Genomic DNA, 17626 nt, shown 5'->3' on the forward strand with positions numbered 1-17626 from the left:
TATGGAGCAAATTATTTTATGTGCTTTTATGAATATGTCAAAGTGAACCCCACTATTATATTTAACTATAATTCACTAGTGAAAACATTTTTTAAATGTTACAGAAATAAAGGAGATGAGAGCTGGGGAAAGGGTGGGGTGCCCAGGAGGCCAATTTGTCTAGAATAGAGGGACAGCAATATCTGCAATGTGAGATTTACTGTGCAAAAACAGGTAATGAGAATTATTCCATATTCTCTCACTAACTCTGTAGATAACCTGATAAATAGGGAAAATGTAATTGTGTGCTTTCATCAGTGACCCATAAATTAAACCATTTGAAGAAGAAAAAATTTTAATCTATTACTGGATGAAACATCTAACTTGTTTCTCTTTGAAATTTTAATTGCAGATTTCTCTCTCTCTCTCTTTTGTTAGACTGATTGTTTCATTATGGATGGAGGGGATGATGGTAACCTTGTCATCAAAAAGCGGTTTGTGTCTGAGGCAGAACTAGATGAACGACGCAAAAGGAGGCAAGAAGAATGGGAGAAAGTTCGAAAACCTGAAGATCCAGAAGGTACATGGGCCTGTAGTTGGACATTTAATGTAGTGATCTTTAATCCTTACAACACCTGCCAAATAGACATTGATTGTCCTTGCTTAAGAGTTGAAGAACCGAGGCACAGAGGGTGAACGTGTAAGGTCTCGTGGCAGAACCAGGATGCTCACTCACCACCTTACCCTTTCCTCTCTACCACACTGCCTTTCAGGAGATTCTGATAGTCTGTTCCATCAACATAGGTGGATCCATAGTCTGAGCAGCTGACAATGCTGCTGCTGTGGAGGATGTGGGCTGACCCCTCAGCCACCTGGACATGTCCCTGGACATGGGTCTTATTGACACTGATAGTTAGCCTTTGAGAACTGCGGGCCCTTCTTCGAGATCCCAAGGGAAGCAGTGGATTTCGTGCTTTTTTTGGTGTTATCCTCACTCTCAGATAATGCAGAACTTGGCTTTATATTAAAAATTCTTCATGATTGCCAAATAGTCTGAAAAAATTCTAAAGTGCATATCTCCCCCTTCCCCACTCTCTCTACTCATCTTTCTTTCAGAGTGTCCAGAGGAGGTTTATGACCCTCGATCTCTGTATGAAAGGCTACAGGAGCAGAAAGACAGGAAGCAGCAGGAGTATGAGGAGCAGTTCAAATTCAGTAAGCTTCAGAAAATACAGTCCAGTGGACTTACAGGGTGTTCTTGATGCACTTTTACCTCATGTAACATTCTTTATAATTAGCAATGGAATTGTCTTGGTTATCTCATCTCCAGTGCTCATTTGGGGGAAGAGTCAGCCTTTTGCCTTCTAGGCCACATTGAACATTTTTGTGTAGAGCTCAAGATACCAACTTTAATACTATACTAATATCTAGTAACGTGAGGAATGCCTTGATTTTATGCCACATCATCCATCCAAAAGCCATAGCGTTAACAGCTCTTTTTCCTAATCCCCTGAAGAATCTGCTGTTTATTAAAAAAAGGAAATCTTATTTGACTATATTTTCCCTTTAGCTTACTCTGTGTTCCTTTTTAATTATTTCCTCAGAAAACATGGTAAGAGGCTTAGATGAAGATGAGACTAACTTCCTTGATGAGGTTTCTCGGCAGCAGGAACTAATAGAAAAGCAGAGAAGAGAAGAAGAACTGAAAGAACTAAAGGAATACAGAATATCCTTTGTACTTGGAGAGAAATCTGTACAGTGTCAGTATTCTCATAAATAAGAGTCTTCTACCTAGTGATCTTCAAAGTCTTTTTCAACTCTATGCCCCTTTTAGTGCCTTGAACTCCTGGGCCCCTGAATGACTGGCAGTGATCTGCAGAATCTGTCTTGATATAAGAGTCTGTTGTCATCGGAAGTCCACATTCTTTAGATTGAGTGTAGGAATAAGTCCTAGAAGTAGGTAGCCGGGTATTCCTGCCCTGTGGAATGAGACTCTTGAGATGGATGGGCAATACAGTGAGCTTCATGCAGAGGAAAAATGAGCTTCTAAGATTAAAAAAAAATTTATTTTTTGCAGTGCTGGGGATTGAACCCAGAGCCTCATGCATTCTAAGCATATGCTTGCTGTCTGGGATACATTCCCAGCCCTCTGGTACCATTTGTTTATAGTACTCGTCACTATCTAAAACTTGTCATTTGTTTTTACTGGTTTGTTTTGCCTTTTTCCTACTGAAATGCAAAGTAAGCTCCATAATCACCAGGACTTAAGCTGGGTGCAGTGACTCACACTTGTGATCCTAGTCACCTGGGAGGCTGAGGCAGGAGGATTGCAAGTTCAAGGCCAGGCTTGGCAACTTAGCAAGACCCTGTCTCAAAAAGTAAAAAGGAGGGCTGGGGATGTAGCTCAGGTGGTAGAGTGCTTGCCTTGCAAGCACAAGGCCCTGGGTTCAATCCCCAGCACCACAAAAATAAAAAAGGGACTGGGAATGTAGCTCAGTGGTAAGGCAGCCTTCAGTCAGTCTCCAGTACCACAAAACCATTACCACTGCCAACAGCAACAAAGAAGGACTTGATCACTACTTTTTCCAGTGCCTGACATGTAGTAGATTCTCAGTGAACATGTGAATAAATCATGAGTGACTCATAGATGTTAATGTGGCCACCCTAACTTTTTTCCTTCTGTGAGGAAGTTAATTTGAATATTTCAAAGTAATGTGTTGAATAACCTCACTACTGTGTTTAGATAGGCTTCACCTCTAAGAACAGGGATGTGATAGTTGGTCTTTTCTTGCAGGAAGTGCGCAGTTAGTTCCATTATGAGTTATGTGGGAGAAAATGTGGACAGATTCCCTGAGGTTATGTTTGGATATGAACTGGTAGCAAACGTCCTAGCTTCCCTTCTTAGTCTGTTAGTGACATCCAGGTGCAACTTGAGGATAGGAGTTGATGGAAAGTTACTCCTCTGTTCCAACTGCAGGATTGAGATTGATTGTTCTGAACTCCCCCACCCAACCCTGATGACCCCAAAATAATATAGTGTGTTGATACTCGTAGCAATGGGCAGACAGATGTGTTGCTTCAGACACCAAGCTTTTTCCTCCAAGGAAATACATTACTTAGCGCTTCTTGTTTGAATTACATCTTGTCTTAGGTTGGCAACAAGTGTCTCCCAAGGGAGCTTTCTGGAGAGTAGGGCTGTGTGAAATGCCCTTCAGTTTTCAACTAAAAGGAAAAAAAAGAACAGAAACTCTACTGTCCTGGTAACATTGCAGTACAGCACTGAAGAGGCTTTGAGGGGTGTTGGATTTGACTGGAAACTTGGAAAGTTCTGACTGTGTAGAAAAACTGACGAAAAGCTGCCCTCCCTCATTGATGTATAATGCACTGAACCCATGAATACAAGTAGCCAGAGACGAATGGAAATAGGAATGGAAGAATTAGACATTTGTTTATTGAGGCTCTAAACTAGGAGCTGGCTCTTCGCTTTGCTTCTTTTAGCATGATGCAGTTTATCATATGATACTTCTGAATGCAAATAAACCATGTTTTGTGCCAGGTAAATAATAGCACTTTAGTTGTTAAACTAGTAGTTAGCAATATTATGTATATTGAAAACTGTGCAGTTTTAAGAAATTCTTCATCTAAGGAATTGCTTGGTATGTTTGAGGTATGTGTTTATTTTTAAAGCTTTTTGAGGGAAAAGGACTTTGCTTTGGCTGTGGAACAAAAATAAGATTACCACCCTCTCCCTGCCAAACAAAGGGTGGGACTTTTAGTCACTTTAAAAGAATAATGGTTAAATGTTGTTCTTTGTGTTTGGTATACATACATGTATAGTTTTGTTGTGTTCATTTTTCTATTTTTGTTCTAATTTTTCAATATTTAATATTGAGAGTTTTTCTTGAGAGTTTCTGTCCCTTATTGGTGAAGTTACAGATAAAAATTCATCAGGCAGGTGTTTTTTGAAATCCTCATTTCTTTTTTTTTCTATAAAATTAACATTCAGTATTAACATTATGTTTTTATTATGACCTTAAAACATTAAATTGAATGAAACTGTATAGTAGTGAGCATTTTACACAATCCTAATCTAATACTACAAATATTGCAGGTAATTAACACTATAGGAACAGTTAGTACCTGAAGAATGATCAGAACGAGAATTTCCTCGTTTCTGGAACCCAGTTTTCTCTATAGTTCAAAGATGCCAGGATAGATAACCTAGATGTGTCCCCTACCTCTGCCCACCTCTTTGGGCTGCTGCTTAGATTCTTGGGCACTAGATGTCACTATTGTTCCAGTAAGTCACTACCACATCTTAACTTGCACTGTGGCAGAATACTTCACTGTGGTCTAAAATGTTGTGAGAAAGCATAAAATAAGAGGGAGGGAGACAAGGGGCTGGCAGAACAAGCAAAAATGACAGATCTTGAGCGTGCGAGGTTGACATGAAACAGTGATGTGACAAATACTCTGCTTATGTGTTTATGATCAGCATTTTGGTTCTTGGGTTGTGTGCACAGGGTTTCTCATTAAAATCACCTTAAGAGAATGTTAAAACAGACTCTTCGACCTCTGAGAGCCTCATCAGTAGACAGGGACAGAGGAGGAACTCATCGTTTTTAATGAGCTTTGAGAGGATTCTGAAGTTGCACCAGCAGAGTAGGAGTTAGTCTTTGTGATCCAGGATTGAGTGCCACTGATAGTTGTAAAGACATCTGCAAAATCCAATTTTACCCTTGATAGGGAGAAGCACATATTTTCAGGGAAACCACATTTTTTTCCTGTTTGCTTCATCTTCCTTAAGATCTTTGTTTTCTCCTCAAGCTTATCTTTGGTAATACTGGGTTTTCTGGCTATGCTTATATTTTCATTGAGAATCAGAGAAAAAAGATGCTTGCCTGCATTATTTTGGACTTGATATACTGTCTTCGTTTGAGGTCATCTTCATTTCTCTTTTAATCAGCTGGATATGTCTGGCAGAATAAAGAGGTAAGGGGCTTTTTTTTGTTTTGTTTTGTTTTGTTTTTTAATAAGTAGGCCTAACATTATATGATATAGCCAAAGGGCCAGTGGGTTACATTTATTGTCCTTCTCTTGATTTACCATAGTCCTGTGGCTTTTGTTTAGTTCGACCCTTAACCTGTAACTCACAGTAATCTCAACAAGGTTGGAATTTCTGCAGAAAACAAGAAGGAAGTGGAGAAGAAACTGACTGTGAAACCCATAGAAACCAAGAACAAGTTCTCCCAGGCAAAACTGTTGGCAGGCGCTGTGAAGCATAAGAGGTCAGCCAGCACACACAGTGTAAATTTTCTCCTGGCTGTGTCATCTGAAGTGTCACTTGTGTGGGACCAGAGCAAAAGATGACTGGGCATAAGTCGTTGAGGGGTTCCTTCAATGTGCTCCCCTCTCTCCCTGCTTCCAGATGGTGTCTTCTAGCCTCTGACCCTTGTCTCTCTTATTATTTGTTCAACTAACAAACAGTAGCTGCTCTTCTTGAGCACCTGCCATACGTCAGGCATCATGTTAAGTGCTTCCTGTGAGCTCCTTTATTCTCAACATTTTCTTTGAAGTACAGATTATTGTAATCCCTGTTTTACAATGAGAAGACCAAGATTTTGGGAGGTTGAAGAACTTTTGTCCAAGGTCACACAGTAATAGGGAGGTTCAGTGTTTGAGCTGTATGTTTCTCGGCAAGTGAAGTAGCAAGTCTTGTGAAAGAACCGTGTACTGGATAATGAGAACAAAGGAGGAAGGACACGATGCTGCCTGGTGGTGTGCAGGCTCACGGGCTCGTCCAGGAAGTTAAGGGAAGGCATGAGAAAGATGCTGATAGGTTAGGACACTAGGGCTTTGATAGGCAGATAAGGGGGAGAACATTCCAGGCAAAGAGAACAGCTGCTGCAAGGGCACTGAAAGAACAGAGCAGCTGTGACAGTTACGGATCTGGTTGTGTCTTGGTTTGTTTGACGCTGCAGTCGTAGCACTACCTAGAGATTTTGATGGTTCTTTATCAAGTTTGCTCTTCCCTTTCCAAATCCTGAAATGGCACTGTGTTGATTGAATCGGGCCATGTCAGTTTGACCAACCAGACCATGGGCAGAGTGATGTTTAGTTTAAATGCAGTCTATTAGGAAAATCAATATGGTATGTTGGCAACCAGCCACATATTTTGAGGGAGTATATTGATGGATTCTTGTGGTTTGGCGCATCATCCATCTGCTGCAGATGTTCCTAGGAGCATTGCCTACATGTAAAATGTTATCATGGTATAGCAGCTGAGGGGAGGGAATATTAGTATCCTGAAAAGAGCTAATAAGTTATAGATTATTCCTTGCACAACTTCTCCATAAGATCTCGTGTCTCTCAGGATTCAGACCTGGGTCAGTCTTCTTGGACTCTGCCAAGGAAAGACTGTCCGATAGGCAGTTACCTCTTGGCCAGTGCTTTTGCTGGTACAGAATGGGTGTTGTAACTCTCCCTTACTTAGTCTTTAGATCACCTTTAGAAAGGGCTCTGTGACCTGCATAAAATCCCTCTTAGGTTTTGAAAATACATTATTTAATGTTGTTTTGCAGAGCAAGGTGATGAGTTAACCTCTTGGGGCAGGAGTTCCTAATCTTCCCTGCTCTGGGTTATTAGAGTAACCTAAGGGTTTGTAAATAGTGTGTATTCCCAGGCTTCCCCAATTCTGGCTCAGTAAGTTTGGAGTGAAGTGTGAGAATCTTAATTGTTAGAATTTCATGGATAATTCCGATGCCTGGTAAAAGTGTGGAAGCCATTAGTGTATGTATGTAGTAAGCATAAAAACAAAATGAGACCCATTTCATATCTTCTCCAAAGAGATAACTCTTTGCTTCAAGTTTATTTATTGCTATAAACAACTGTCAGATAACTAGCACTTTCATGTTTAGTCTTTCTTTGCAGTTGGAGGCTTCTAAAGTTAAAATTTTCCCTCAATTTTGATTGAATGCAAATTTTATATTTCCTTCTAAATTTTTTAAACTTTTCATTATGATTTCTTCTTTGACATAGGAATAATTTACAAATATTTAAAAATTTCCATATTGAGATAATTTAACTGTGCGTGTGTGTGTGTGTGTGTGTGTGTTTGCAAGACTGGGGATCAAACCTAGAGTCCCATGCATGCTAGGCAAGCCCTCTGCCACTGAACTGTATGCCTAGCCTGTTTTAATAATGATTTCTTGATTTCCGTCGTAGTTCTGTCAAATACATTTTTTTAAACTCTTTAGAGTAGTTGCATACATGTTCAAAATTGTTATTTCTTCATGGTGAATCAAACCTTACTTCATTACAAAGTAAATTTTATCAGTGCTTTTGGGTAAATCTATTTTTTTAATACTAATATTTGCTTTGGTACCTCTTTTTTTCATTCTTTTGCTTTTTTTGAGGTACTGGGGATTGAACCCAGGGTTGCTCTGTCACTGAGCTGCATCCTCAACCCTTTTGGTTTTTATTTTGAGACAGGGTCTTGCTAAGTTGCTGAGACTGGCCTCAAGTTTATGGTCCTCTTGCTTCAGTCTCCCCAAGTACCTGGGTTTGCAGGCGTGCACCACCACACCTGGCTCTGTTCTTTTACTTGTAGTCGTTCTGAGTATTGTTTGATTTTGGTTTGATTTTAAGTCTCTAGTTATGTCTCTGCTTTTATGTTATATTTTTTACATTTGTGGTATTGGGGATTTAACCCAGTGCCAGTGGTACCCAATCTACTACTAAGCTACATCTTTACTCCTTTTCATTTTTTTAAGTTTGAGACAAGTTCTCACTAAATTGCTAAGCCTGGTATTGAACTTGCCATACTCCTGTTTAAACCTCTAAAATTTCTAAGACTACTAGCCACCACACTCAGGACCTGCTTTTAAAATCTTTTTACTAGTAGATTTGGTTTATTTATATTTATTAATATATATATCGGGCTGGGGATGTAGCTCAGTTGGTAGACTGCTTGCCTCGTAAGCATAAGGCCCTGGGTTCAATCCCCAGCACTGCCAAAAAAAAAAAAAAAACAAAAAACAAACAAACAAACAAAAAAATATATATATATAATTTCTACCATCTTAACATTGTCTTTTCATTTAAAATACTTTTCCTTACATTTTTGTTCTGGAAAATCATGACTGAGAAATCTTAAAATTGCAATCATTATTTTTTTCTTTCTACTAGTTTGGTTTTATTTACTGTAATAGAAATAAGCCTGAAATTTATCAGGCATACTTAGCAAAACCTAAAGTAAATAGCTATCTCACTTCTCTGCAAAAATATGTGGATCTTAGACTCTGTGGTTAGTCCCCCTCTTCCTACTTTATGTGTCTGGGTCTTCAGTATGGTTGTGTTTAATGCCACAATTTAGATGTCTTTTAAAAAAATTTTTAAATAGATAACACTTGTTTAGACTTATATTTGTATTTACCACCTTCTTTTTTATCTCCTCTTCCTTCTAGGATTAAGGCCTTCCTTTTGTGATAATTTTTTTCTTTGTTAAGAAGTAAACTCTAGTCATTCTTTTAGGGACAGTCTTTTAGTGATTCTCAGAACATCTAGCATGTTACAGAAGATATTTTCTTTAATCTTACTAACTTAAGTAAGTTTTTGTCATTTGTGAACATGTTCAAATATTCTTGAATTCCATCTGTGGTTCTAACCAAGCTGAATGATAAAGATAACAAAAAAAGTTAAAAGTTTATATACTTTACCTCTCGGATTTATCAGGAGTTTAAGTTGTCTTTTATAATGAGTTTTATAATTGGAAGGAGATTAAGAACCTAAAATGAAGGCTTTTCATTTCAGATCATCCCAGCTCCTTGGGGCTGCTTAAGATCCATATAAATGGTTTCTAGAGCTCCTGATTTCCTAAGCTCTGATCCCCAAGATTGGGCATATCTCAAATCTCCATGTTTTTTGTTACAGCTCAGAGAGTAGCAACAGTGTGAAAAGACTGAAACCAGACCCTGACCCAGATGACAAGAATCAAGGTGGGTGGCAGCCTTCATTTTTTTCTTTCTCTCATAAAACATGTGAAGCACAGTCAAGGGCTGGAAGGCACTGCATCTGTAAATGAATACATGGCAGTCTCTTAAAATAAGCCTACCTAGATTTAATTTGCCAACTATTTATATCTGCCCTGCAGAAGTAGTATGTTGGAAACCTGTGGAACTGATAAATGACAGCTACACTCTCTGAGCAGTGCTTACAAAGCCCTGGTCAGATGACCTCTGTTCACAAAAGGTTTTTCTCTGTTTCCCTCAAATGTCAAGTTTCTTGATTTCACCTGGCTTGCTACCAGTGGGAGGTAGAATGCTTGGCTCCCACTGATTGTTAGATTGGATCGAACCTAGATACTTAATACAGTTTCCAGAAGTACACTTTCTTTGGGTGATTACTTTTATGCAATGAAATTTGCTTCTGTATTAAGTGGCACAGAGTTGTAGTTGAGGGGGATGTTTCTGGGGACTGGATTTGGAATGAGAAATTCAAGAGTCTGTTTCAGTTTCACCTGACTCCCTATGGTATTGAGATTCTGAACATCTATAAAACGGGGCTTACATTTCTTTCTTTTTCAGAAAAATAATGAATGCTTTTAAAAAATGTTCTTGTAGAGCACCAGTGATAGTGGGTTGTTGCTGTTACTACTCTTTTGCTCTAGGACCTACTTTTAAAAAGACCTTTAATGACTGGGTGTGGTGGTGCACACCTGTAATTCCAGTGGTTTCGGAGGCTGAGGCAGGAGGATCACAAGTTCAAAGCCAGCCTCAGCAACTTGATGAGGCCCTACCTAACTTAGTGAGACCCTGTCTCAAAATTTAAAATAAAAAAAGGGAGTGCTGAGGATGTGGCTCAGTAGTTGAATGCCCTTGGGTTCAATCCCTGGCACCAAAAAAAAGAACTTTAATGTAGAGGCTCCCTTCTATCATATTCCCTTCTGTTCAGCTCTCCTTTCCACAGGGAAACAGTGTTATATATTTCTTATATATCCATCCCAAGTTACTTATATACAAACAATTATTAATATATTTAAAACACTATTATGATTTGACTCAATAGTATATTTATAATAACATATATAATGGTATATTGACCCCTATCACCTAGTTTCAACCATTTTTAAAAATTATTTTTGCAGTGTGGGGGTTGAAATCCTGGGCCTTGCCCGTGCTAGGCAATTGCTCTACCACTGAGCTTCTCCCCCATCCTCTAACAGGTTTTAATATGTATCCAGTCTTCATTTATACCTCCCAACTCTAATATTTTGTGATAAGTCCTAGACATCATATCATTTCATTTACAGTTCTTCAATTATACATTATTTATTTCCGAAAAGTAATTCTTCAGTATTCTTCATCAATATGAACATTTTCTTCAATATGTATTTCTGAAAAGTTGTTTCATTTTAATAAATTATAATACTATGAACATTTCACAGTAATTGCCATATATCATATAGCCTTAGTATTCATTTTCCCCAATTACCTAAAAATTTTTTCTTGACAGTTTTAAAACATGATGCAAACAAGGACCAAATATCATAAACCTTTAGAAAATATTGAAATATAATTCGTATATGATGAAATTCACCCTTTCAAATAATACAATTCAGTGGTTTTTAATATGTCCACAAAGTTGTGCAACCATCACCCTCATCTAATTTCAGAACACTTTGAACACCCAAGAAACCCTATGCCAAGAGCATTTACTCCCTGTACCCTCTTCCTCTTCTTAATCACTGGCAGCCACTAGTCTACTTTTTATCTCAATGGATTTGGGATTTCATAAAAATGGAATCCTACAACCTGTGACCTTTTGTGTCTGGCTTCTTAATATGATTTTTTTGAAGTTCATCCATGTTGTAGCATGTATGAGTTACTTTTTGCTAATGGCTGATAATATCCATTGCATAATACAACACATTTTGTTCATTTATTAGTTGAATGGTATTTGGGTTGTTTCCACTTTTTGGCTAATTTGAATCATGCCGTTGTGAATATTCATGTACAAGTTTTTGTGTAAAAAACTTTTTCAATTTCTTCAGTATATACCTACAAGTAGAATTGCTGGGTTATTGGTAATTTAGTGTTTACCTTTTAAGGAGCTGCTGAATTTACTTTTAAATTTAGACCAAAACAGCTGCACTATTTTTACATTTACCAGTGGTGTGTGAGGATTCCAGTTTCTTCACATCCCTGCCAATGCTTGTTACTGGCCTTGCTGGGGGTGGAACCCAGGTCTTGTGCGTGCTGGTACTCTGGCACTGAGCTACATCCTCAGCCCTGTCTTCTTTTTTTAAAAATCTATCCGTGTAAGTACCTCATGCAGATTCAACTTGCATTTCCCTAATGGCTAATGATGTTGAACACCACGTATTTGTTGGTCATTTGTGTATTTTCTTTGGAGAATTATCTAACCTAGTTTTTAAATTGGGTTATTGGTTTTTTCATTGTTGAGTGGTGTGAAGTTTCATATATTCTGGTTACTTGATACCAGATACATGATTTGCATGAGTTTTATAGTTTTAGCTCTTACATCCAGTCTTTGATACCTTTTTTTTGTTTTGGTACTGGGAATTGAATCCAGAAGTCCTTTACCACTGAGCTACATTTCCAGTCCTTTTTACTTTTAGAGACAGGATCTCACTAAGTTGCTGAGGCTGGCCTCAAACTCGTGAGGCCTCCTGCCTCAGCCTCCTGAGGTATTGGAATCACAGACATGCATCCTTGTGCCTGGCCAGTCTTTGATACCTTTTGAGTTAATTTTTGTACATGGCGTGAAATAGAGATCCAGTTTCATTCTCTGGTGATATCCATTTGTCCCAGCACCTCTTGTTGAAAAGATTATCCTTCCTCCATGGCATTGTCAAGGCATCCTTGTTGAAAATCAGTTGATCATAAATGTATGGGTTTATGACTGTGTTCTCTTTTCTATTCCTTTAATCTTTATGACTGTCCTTATGCCATTGCCATAGAGTTTTGGTTACTCTTGTTTTTTTAGTAAGTTTTGAAATTGGGAAGTTCAGGATTATTTGGGCTATTCAGGGTCTCTTCCATTTCCGTCTGAATTTTGGGATCAGCTTGTCAGTGTCAGAAAAAGAGCTGAGATTTTGATAGAGATTGTTGGAATCTGTAGAATAATTTGGAAATATTGCTATTTTATGACATCTTAACAGTAGACTAATATATCCTTTAATTCAAATTTAATTGGTTGGTCCTGCCTTTAAAAATTTTTCTGTTGTTTCCTTTGTATTTTGTGTGTGTGTGTGCGTGCGTGCGTGCGTGCGCGCGTGTGTGTGTGTGAAGAAACTAAGTTCTTCCTATGGGGCTTCCCCTACTCTAGATTTTGCTAATTTTTGCCTCTGATGTTCTTTTATTCTGTGTGTTTCCTGTAAAATTGTAATTAGATCTAGAAGCTTGGTCAATTCACATTGATTCTTTGGCAAGAATATATTATACATTGTTTTCATGCTTCTGATCATTATAGGTTTTATTTCACTTTACCTTACTCTTGTGTTTATTGTTCAATTCACTGCTTTACCTTGGGAATCATTGCATATCTACACATAAAGAGCTTCATTACTTTTTAGTATTCCATTATATTCTTATAGAATATTTATCCCATTTTTTTATTGATAAATATTTTCATTCTCCCTATTCTGGTGTTTTAATAATAACCCTATCATGCAGAATTTTTTTCACATGCATGAATATTTCAGATTGAATACTTAAAATGAATTGTTGGGTCAGAGAGACTATATACATTTGTATATAGAGAAATAGTATCAAATTGTCATTCAGAATACTTATCCTAGTTTACGCTTTCATCTGCAATGTAGGAATTCCTGTTCACTGATATCTTTTTAATACACAGGAACTTACACAACTGCTTTAATAAGATAAATGTATATATATATAGCTGGCCCTTGTACCCACAGGTTACACATCTATGGATTTAATTGATCATGGATTGAGAACAGTTGAAGGAAAAAAATTGGATCTGTACTGAAGCCGTACAGGTTTTTCTCCTTATTCCCCATAATAACAACTATGTGTGTAACGTTCGCATTGTATTAGGTATTTTGAGTAATGGAGAGATGATTAAAGTATGTGGAAGTGTGCACATAGGTTATATGCAGAGGTGCCATTTTTGATAAGGGGAGGGGGGTCCTGAAACCAATCCCGAGAATACCAGGGATATACATATACTTGATGGTTATGTGTAATGCACACACAGTGGGAATCTTAAACGCATTTCAGCTAGTAAACTACTTTCCCTGTTGCTGTTGCTTGTCTCCCTACTGGAATGAGTCAGTGGGACGGAAAACTAACTTCTCTGAACTCTCTTAGGTACTTTTTTTCAGAGCCATCATTTTCGTCTTTCTAAATACCTTCTTTCAACCCCCACATCCTTGCAGCAGAAGTTAGGCAAGAAGTATCCTCCTTTGCTAGGAGTTAAGGCCCCCTGAGAGGAATGTCTCCTATACTTGCTTCAGAGTCTTGTCCTCAACAGGAGAAGGATTTGCCCCGTGGTCCCTTAAGAAATAACTGGAGCCTGGAGATAGATTGTTTCCCCACTGAAGACTCTGGACTTAGCCTGAGCAGAGCCAGTGAATGCACAAGTTGCCTCCATCTACTCCCAAGTCACGCATCTGCCCGAATCCCAAGAACATTCTCTGTTAGTAATTTTCTGTGTTAATTTGGTATGACAATGTGGTCCAGCAAATACAGAAGTTGGCAGGAAACTTCACCAAATGGGTGAGATCAGAGGGCACCATTTTGTTCTCTTTGGACAGTTAGCTGCTTTTGGAATGAAATTTGTCAGAGTTGCAGTCTCTTTTCTTTCTTGAAACCTCCTAGATAATGAGAGGTTTTGGTCTTTTCACTTAAACTCTTGTGATCCCACAGTGGTCCAGATTCCTTGGTTGTATTTCCACAGCTGGCTTCCATTATTCCTTTAAGCCAGCTCTTGTCTTCCCTAGGTAATCTGAACTTGAGCCTTCTTTTCTCAGCCCCTTAAATTCAGTTCACACTTGATAAAACAAAATACCTCACTAAATAGTGTTCACATAAATAAGTAAGTTTTCTAAGTAATTACTCAATACCCTTATTAGGTATATATTTTTAAAACAATCAAATATTTCTGCCGGAATACTGGAAGTATCATTCTATATGTGATGTATGATAATAATAATGAATGTTCAAGTAAAGAACCATATGGCTTGGTGTCATGTCCCAATTTTTAAGAGCATCCAATTTCTACTCCCCCTACCCTACCCATCCCCAGACTCACCTCTTGCCGTGGAACTCTCCAGTTCTTTTCTGTTTCCTTGCATTCTCACACAGTAGGTGTTCTGGCCTGTTTTGTGCCAGACCTAGGCTGTATGTCCTGGGGAGGGAGTGGTGAAGAAAGAGCCCTTCCTTCAAGGAGTCACAGTGCGTGAGAACTCAGACAAGCAGCCCCTCTTGTCATTTGGTCTGTACATTCTTGTGCAGCTTTTTTATCTTTACTATAAGGATGACCTTGAGGTTACAGTGATGAGTGGAACTTTATCTCCCTGATTTAAGTGGCCCAGGATACCCTTTGAATTTTTTGCATTAGCCTTTTTAAAAAATTATTTGAATCAGTAATATATGCACATAATAAAAAGCTTAAAAAGGATAAGAGTGTGGAGTGAAAAGTAGATCTTCCCTGTTCCCCCAGTCATTGGTTTCTTTCCCCAGAGCAGCCACTGCTATGATTTTTTTATGTATTTTTTTCAGATATTATACATTTGCATGGGCATCTCTGTCCCCCACCCTCCAAATTATAACTTTTACACATTGTTCTTTCTCTGCCCTTTTCATTTTGCACAATCTCTTGGAAATCATTCAATTCTAGTACAGAGATGCTTTATTCTTATCACTGTGGTGGTTTTTGCAGTGCTGCAGATGAATCCATGCCTCACTCTTCCACTGAGCTGCACCCTAGCCTGACATGCTTTTTTCTTTGCTGCTGAATAGAAGTCCATTACTTAATCAGTCACCTGTTAATGGACAGTTCACCTGTCTCCAGCCTTTTGCTACTGTGAGTGTTCTCTTATGAACATGATTTGAGTTTGAAGGCCATTGCCAAATTCCCTATATTCCCTCAGCACCATTGAAGTTAGCTGCTCCTCACACATTACTGCCTAATATATTGTTTATCTTCCTATGTTTAAAATTCATCTGTTTCTTTTTCTGTGAACTATTCATATCTTCAACCTGCTTTTCTATTCAATTGCTGGGTTTTTTTTTTTTTGTTGTTGTTTTTTTAACAGATCAGAAGAACTCTTTATTCCTTGAAGACGCTGGCTTTTGTGATATTTATTGCACATACTTGCGGCTGCCTGCTGTAGCCTTGCTGTTGCTGTCTCTGTAGTCGTTGTCAGCTCTCATTTTACTTTCTGACATATCTGTGCTTTAACATTGCATGACTCTAGCAGCTTTTTTTCTCCCTTATTTTGGAGCATCCTATAAAAATGAGCAGATGCACTGAGCTCCTGAATTCTGTGCACTGGCTGTTTGATAGCTCTTTTGGCTTCTTGGGTGTTTTTCAGTGACCACTGGTTTCATGTCCCTGAAATTATCCTTTTTCTTTTTACTTGAGTCGTCTATGTAAGTGAGATGTTGATGGATCTGAGGCAAAACCCAGAAAGTTCTTTGCTTGCCAGCACAGGGCAATGACAAATGAACTCCAGCTCTTGCTCTCCAGTGAGCTTTAGTATAGTATCTTTTGATTCGGGCTTTAATACTTTCTATTCTAAGTAGTCTATAAGCTTGCCAGATCATTTGACTTCTTCCTCCATCAACAGGGCTGGTCCCTACATAGCAGGTTGGTCGAGTGATAAAGCAAGTCTGGAAACATCCAGAGGGAAGAAGGGATGGAGGAGAGTTCTTAACTCTTCTTCAGCCATCAAGTCCTACATTTCCTCCATTGAGACGTGCTGTCATTGGAGTGGCAAAGTAACTGTGGGCTTCCTGGGAAGGAAAGAACTCCAGATGCTTGGTCTTAAACTGTATCCTGACTGGCTTCAGTTTTTTCTTTCCATAAAAGAGAAGTGTGACGGCAAGGCAAAGTAAATCCGTTTCTAGATTGCTCCTCTCTCTCTTGTCAGGGAAAAGTGACTTTTCTTGGTAAAGAATGTTATTCTGCAGGTGATGTGTGGCCTTCAGTGTGTGTCTGTGCTGGCCAGCACATTGATCATCTGTTAGTCTGCCTTCGTCCCCACTGTTGAGAGTGTGTGAAGCCCTTTATCTGCCCATGTCTATTTCTGCCCTAAGAGTGATCGAGGACTGAAACTAGACAAGAGTCCCACCTGCTGCAAGGACAGGAATCAAACCACAGCGGACAGCACTGCAAGGTGTTCGTCCTCCGTCTCAGAGCTGGTGGGGAACAGGAGAGTGGAGTCAGCTGCTGGGGCTGCAGGGGCCTCGGCTCAAGGCCAGCGCTGCTGCTCTACCTGAGAAGTCACTTGGCCTCTTGGAGCTGCACTTCCTGATGGTTTCCTGTCTAAGACAGGAAGACGAGTCCAGCCTGCACAGGGCCACTGGGTCTGTGTGGCTTCTGGGGCAGGCTCTGGTGCAGTGCCTGGCACATGGTAGGGACCTCTCAGCTTTGGAAAAAAGTGATGAGTAACATGTTGTCCATCCTCTTTTTTTGCAGAGGCCCCATCCTGCGTGTCTCTTGGAAGCACCTCCCTGAGCGGCCCCTCCATCCACTGCCCTTCCGCCGCCGTCTGCATTGGCATCCTCCCAGGCTTGGGTGCCTACTCTGGGAGCAGCGACTCCGAGTCCAGCTCAGACAGCGAAGGCACTATCAATGCTACTGGGAAGATCGTCTCCTCCATCTTCCGAACCAACACTTTCCTCGAGGCACCCTAGCTCCTATCCCTCACCACAGGGAGCTCCTCCCCAGCGTGGTCAGTCCGTCCGTTCTGCCTCCAGGCATTACCTCCCTCAAAAAACTCCTTTGTCTCTTTGCTGTGCACACCGTGACAATTTTAACCTAATCTGAAAATGTGCCAGAATCCACTTGTGACCCAAACTGTTTGGTTTCTCCTTCCACTCCAGTGCAGGTGACTTACCTGTCCTGCTGCCTCTTTCTTCTGAAGTAGTGGGGCAGGGGCAGTCCCAGCAGAGGTTCCACTGACAGTGACCTGGGAGGATAGGCACCAGCTGGCTTACAGAGGTCTTGTTGCTTTCTCAGTTTTTCTTTTTCCTTTCCCAGTAGCACAAGGAAGCGAGAGCAGTTATTGGACAGGTGTTATTTAAAGCTTTCTGTAGATGAATGTGTTGTTCGGTTCTGCTACATTGTGGAGCATGCTGGGGAAGAGAGCTGACCGGGATGGAATGGAGCACTTCCCTGGAACTAACCCATCCTTGATGTTGTGTGATGAAGTAAAGATTATAAACCATGTCTGCAGGGATATCAGTTCACACCCAGCCTTCACCGTGAAGTTCTTCCTTACTCTTGGCCGTTCCTCTCTGCTCCATCCCATCCGAGTCCTGTAGGAAGGGGCTGGTGATAAGAAAGCTTCCATCTTCTACTCAGACCTTTTCTCTGCCTGGCAAATTATTTTGTGTTTGTTTTTGAAATAAAGGATTTAGTTTAAGATTCTAAA

At 39.6% G+C, this 17626-nt stretch overlaps 1 protein-coding gene across 6 annotated transcripts in view; it reads left to right on the forward strand.

The window, feature by feature from the left end:
- PSME3IP1 (proteasome activator subunit 3 interacting protein 1) overlaps window positions 1-17626 on the forward strand; it is a 28438-nt gene extending 10812 nt beyond the window's left edge. For all 6 annotated transcript variants that reach the window (XM_079117933.1, XM_079117935.1, XM_079117934.1 and 3 more), the window contains 6 exons: window positions 418-559; window positions 1096-1194; window positions 1584-1705; window positions 5134-5267; window positions 8911-8975; window positions 16669-17626. In XM_079117933.1, the coding sequence (XP_078974059.1) occupies window positions 433-559; window positions 1096-1194; window positions 1584-1705; window positions 5134-5267; window positions 8911-8975; window positions 16669-16886 (765 nt within the window). In that variant the 5' untranslated portion in view covers window positions 418-432 and the 3' untranslated portion in view covers window positions 16887-17626. The remainder of the gene's footprint in view (window positions 1-417; window positions 560-1095; window positions 1195-1583; window positions 1706-5133; window positions 5268-8910; window positions 8976-16668) is intronic.

The sequence above is a fragment of the Sciurus vulgaris genome, assembly GCF_902686455.1.
Source record: "Sciurus vulgaris genome assembly, chromosome: 17".
Classification (NCBI taxonomy): Eukaryota; Metazoa; Chordata; class Mammalia; order Rodentia; family Sciuridae; genus Sciurus; species Sciurus vulgaris.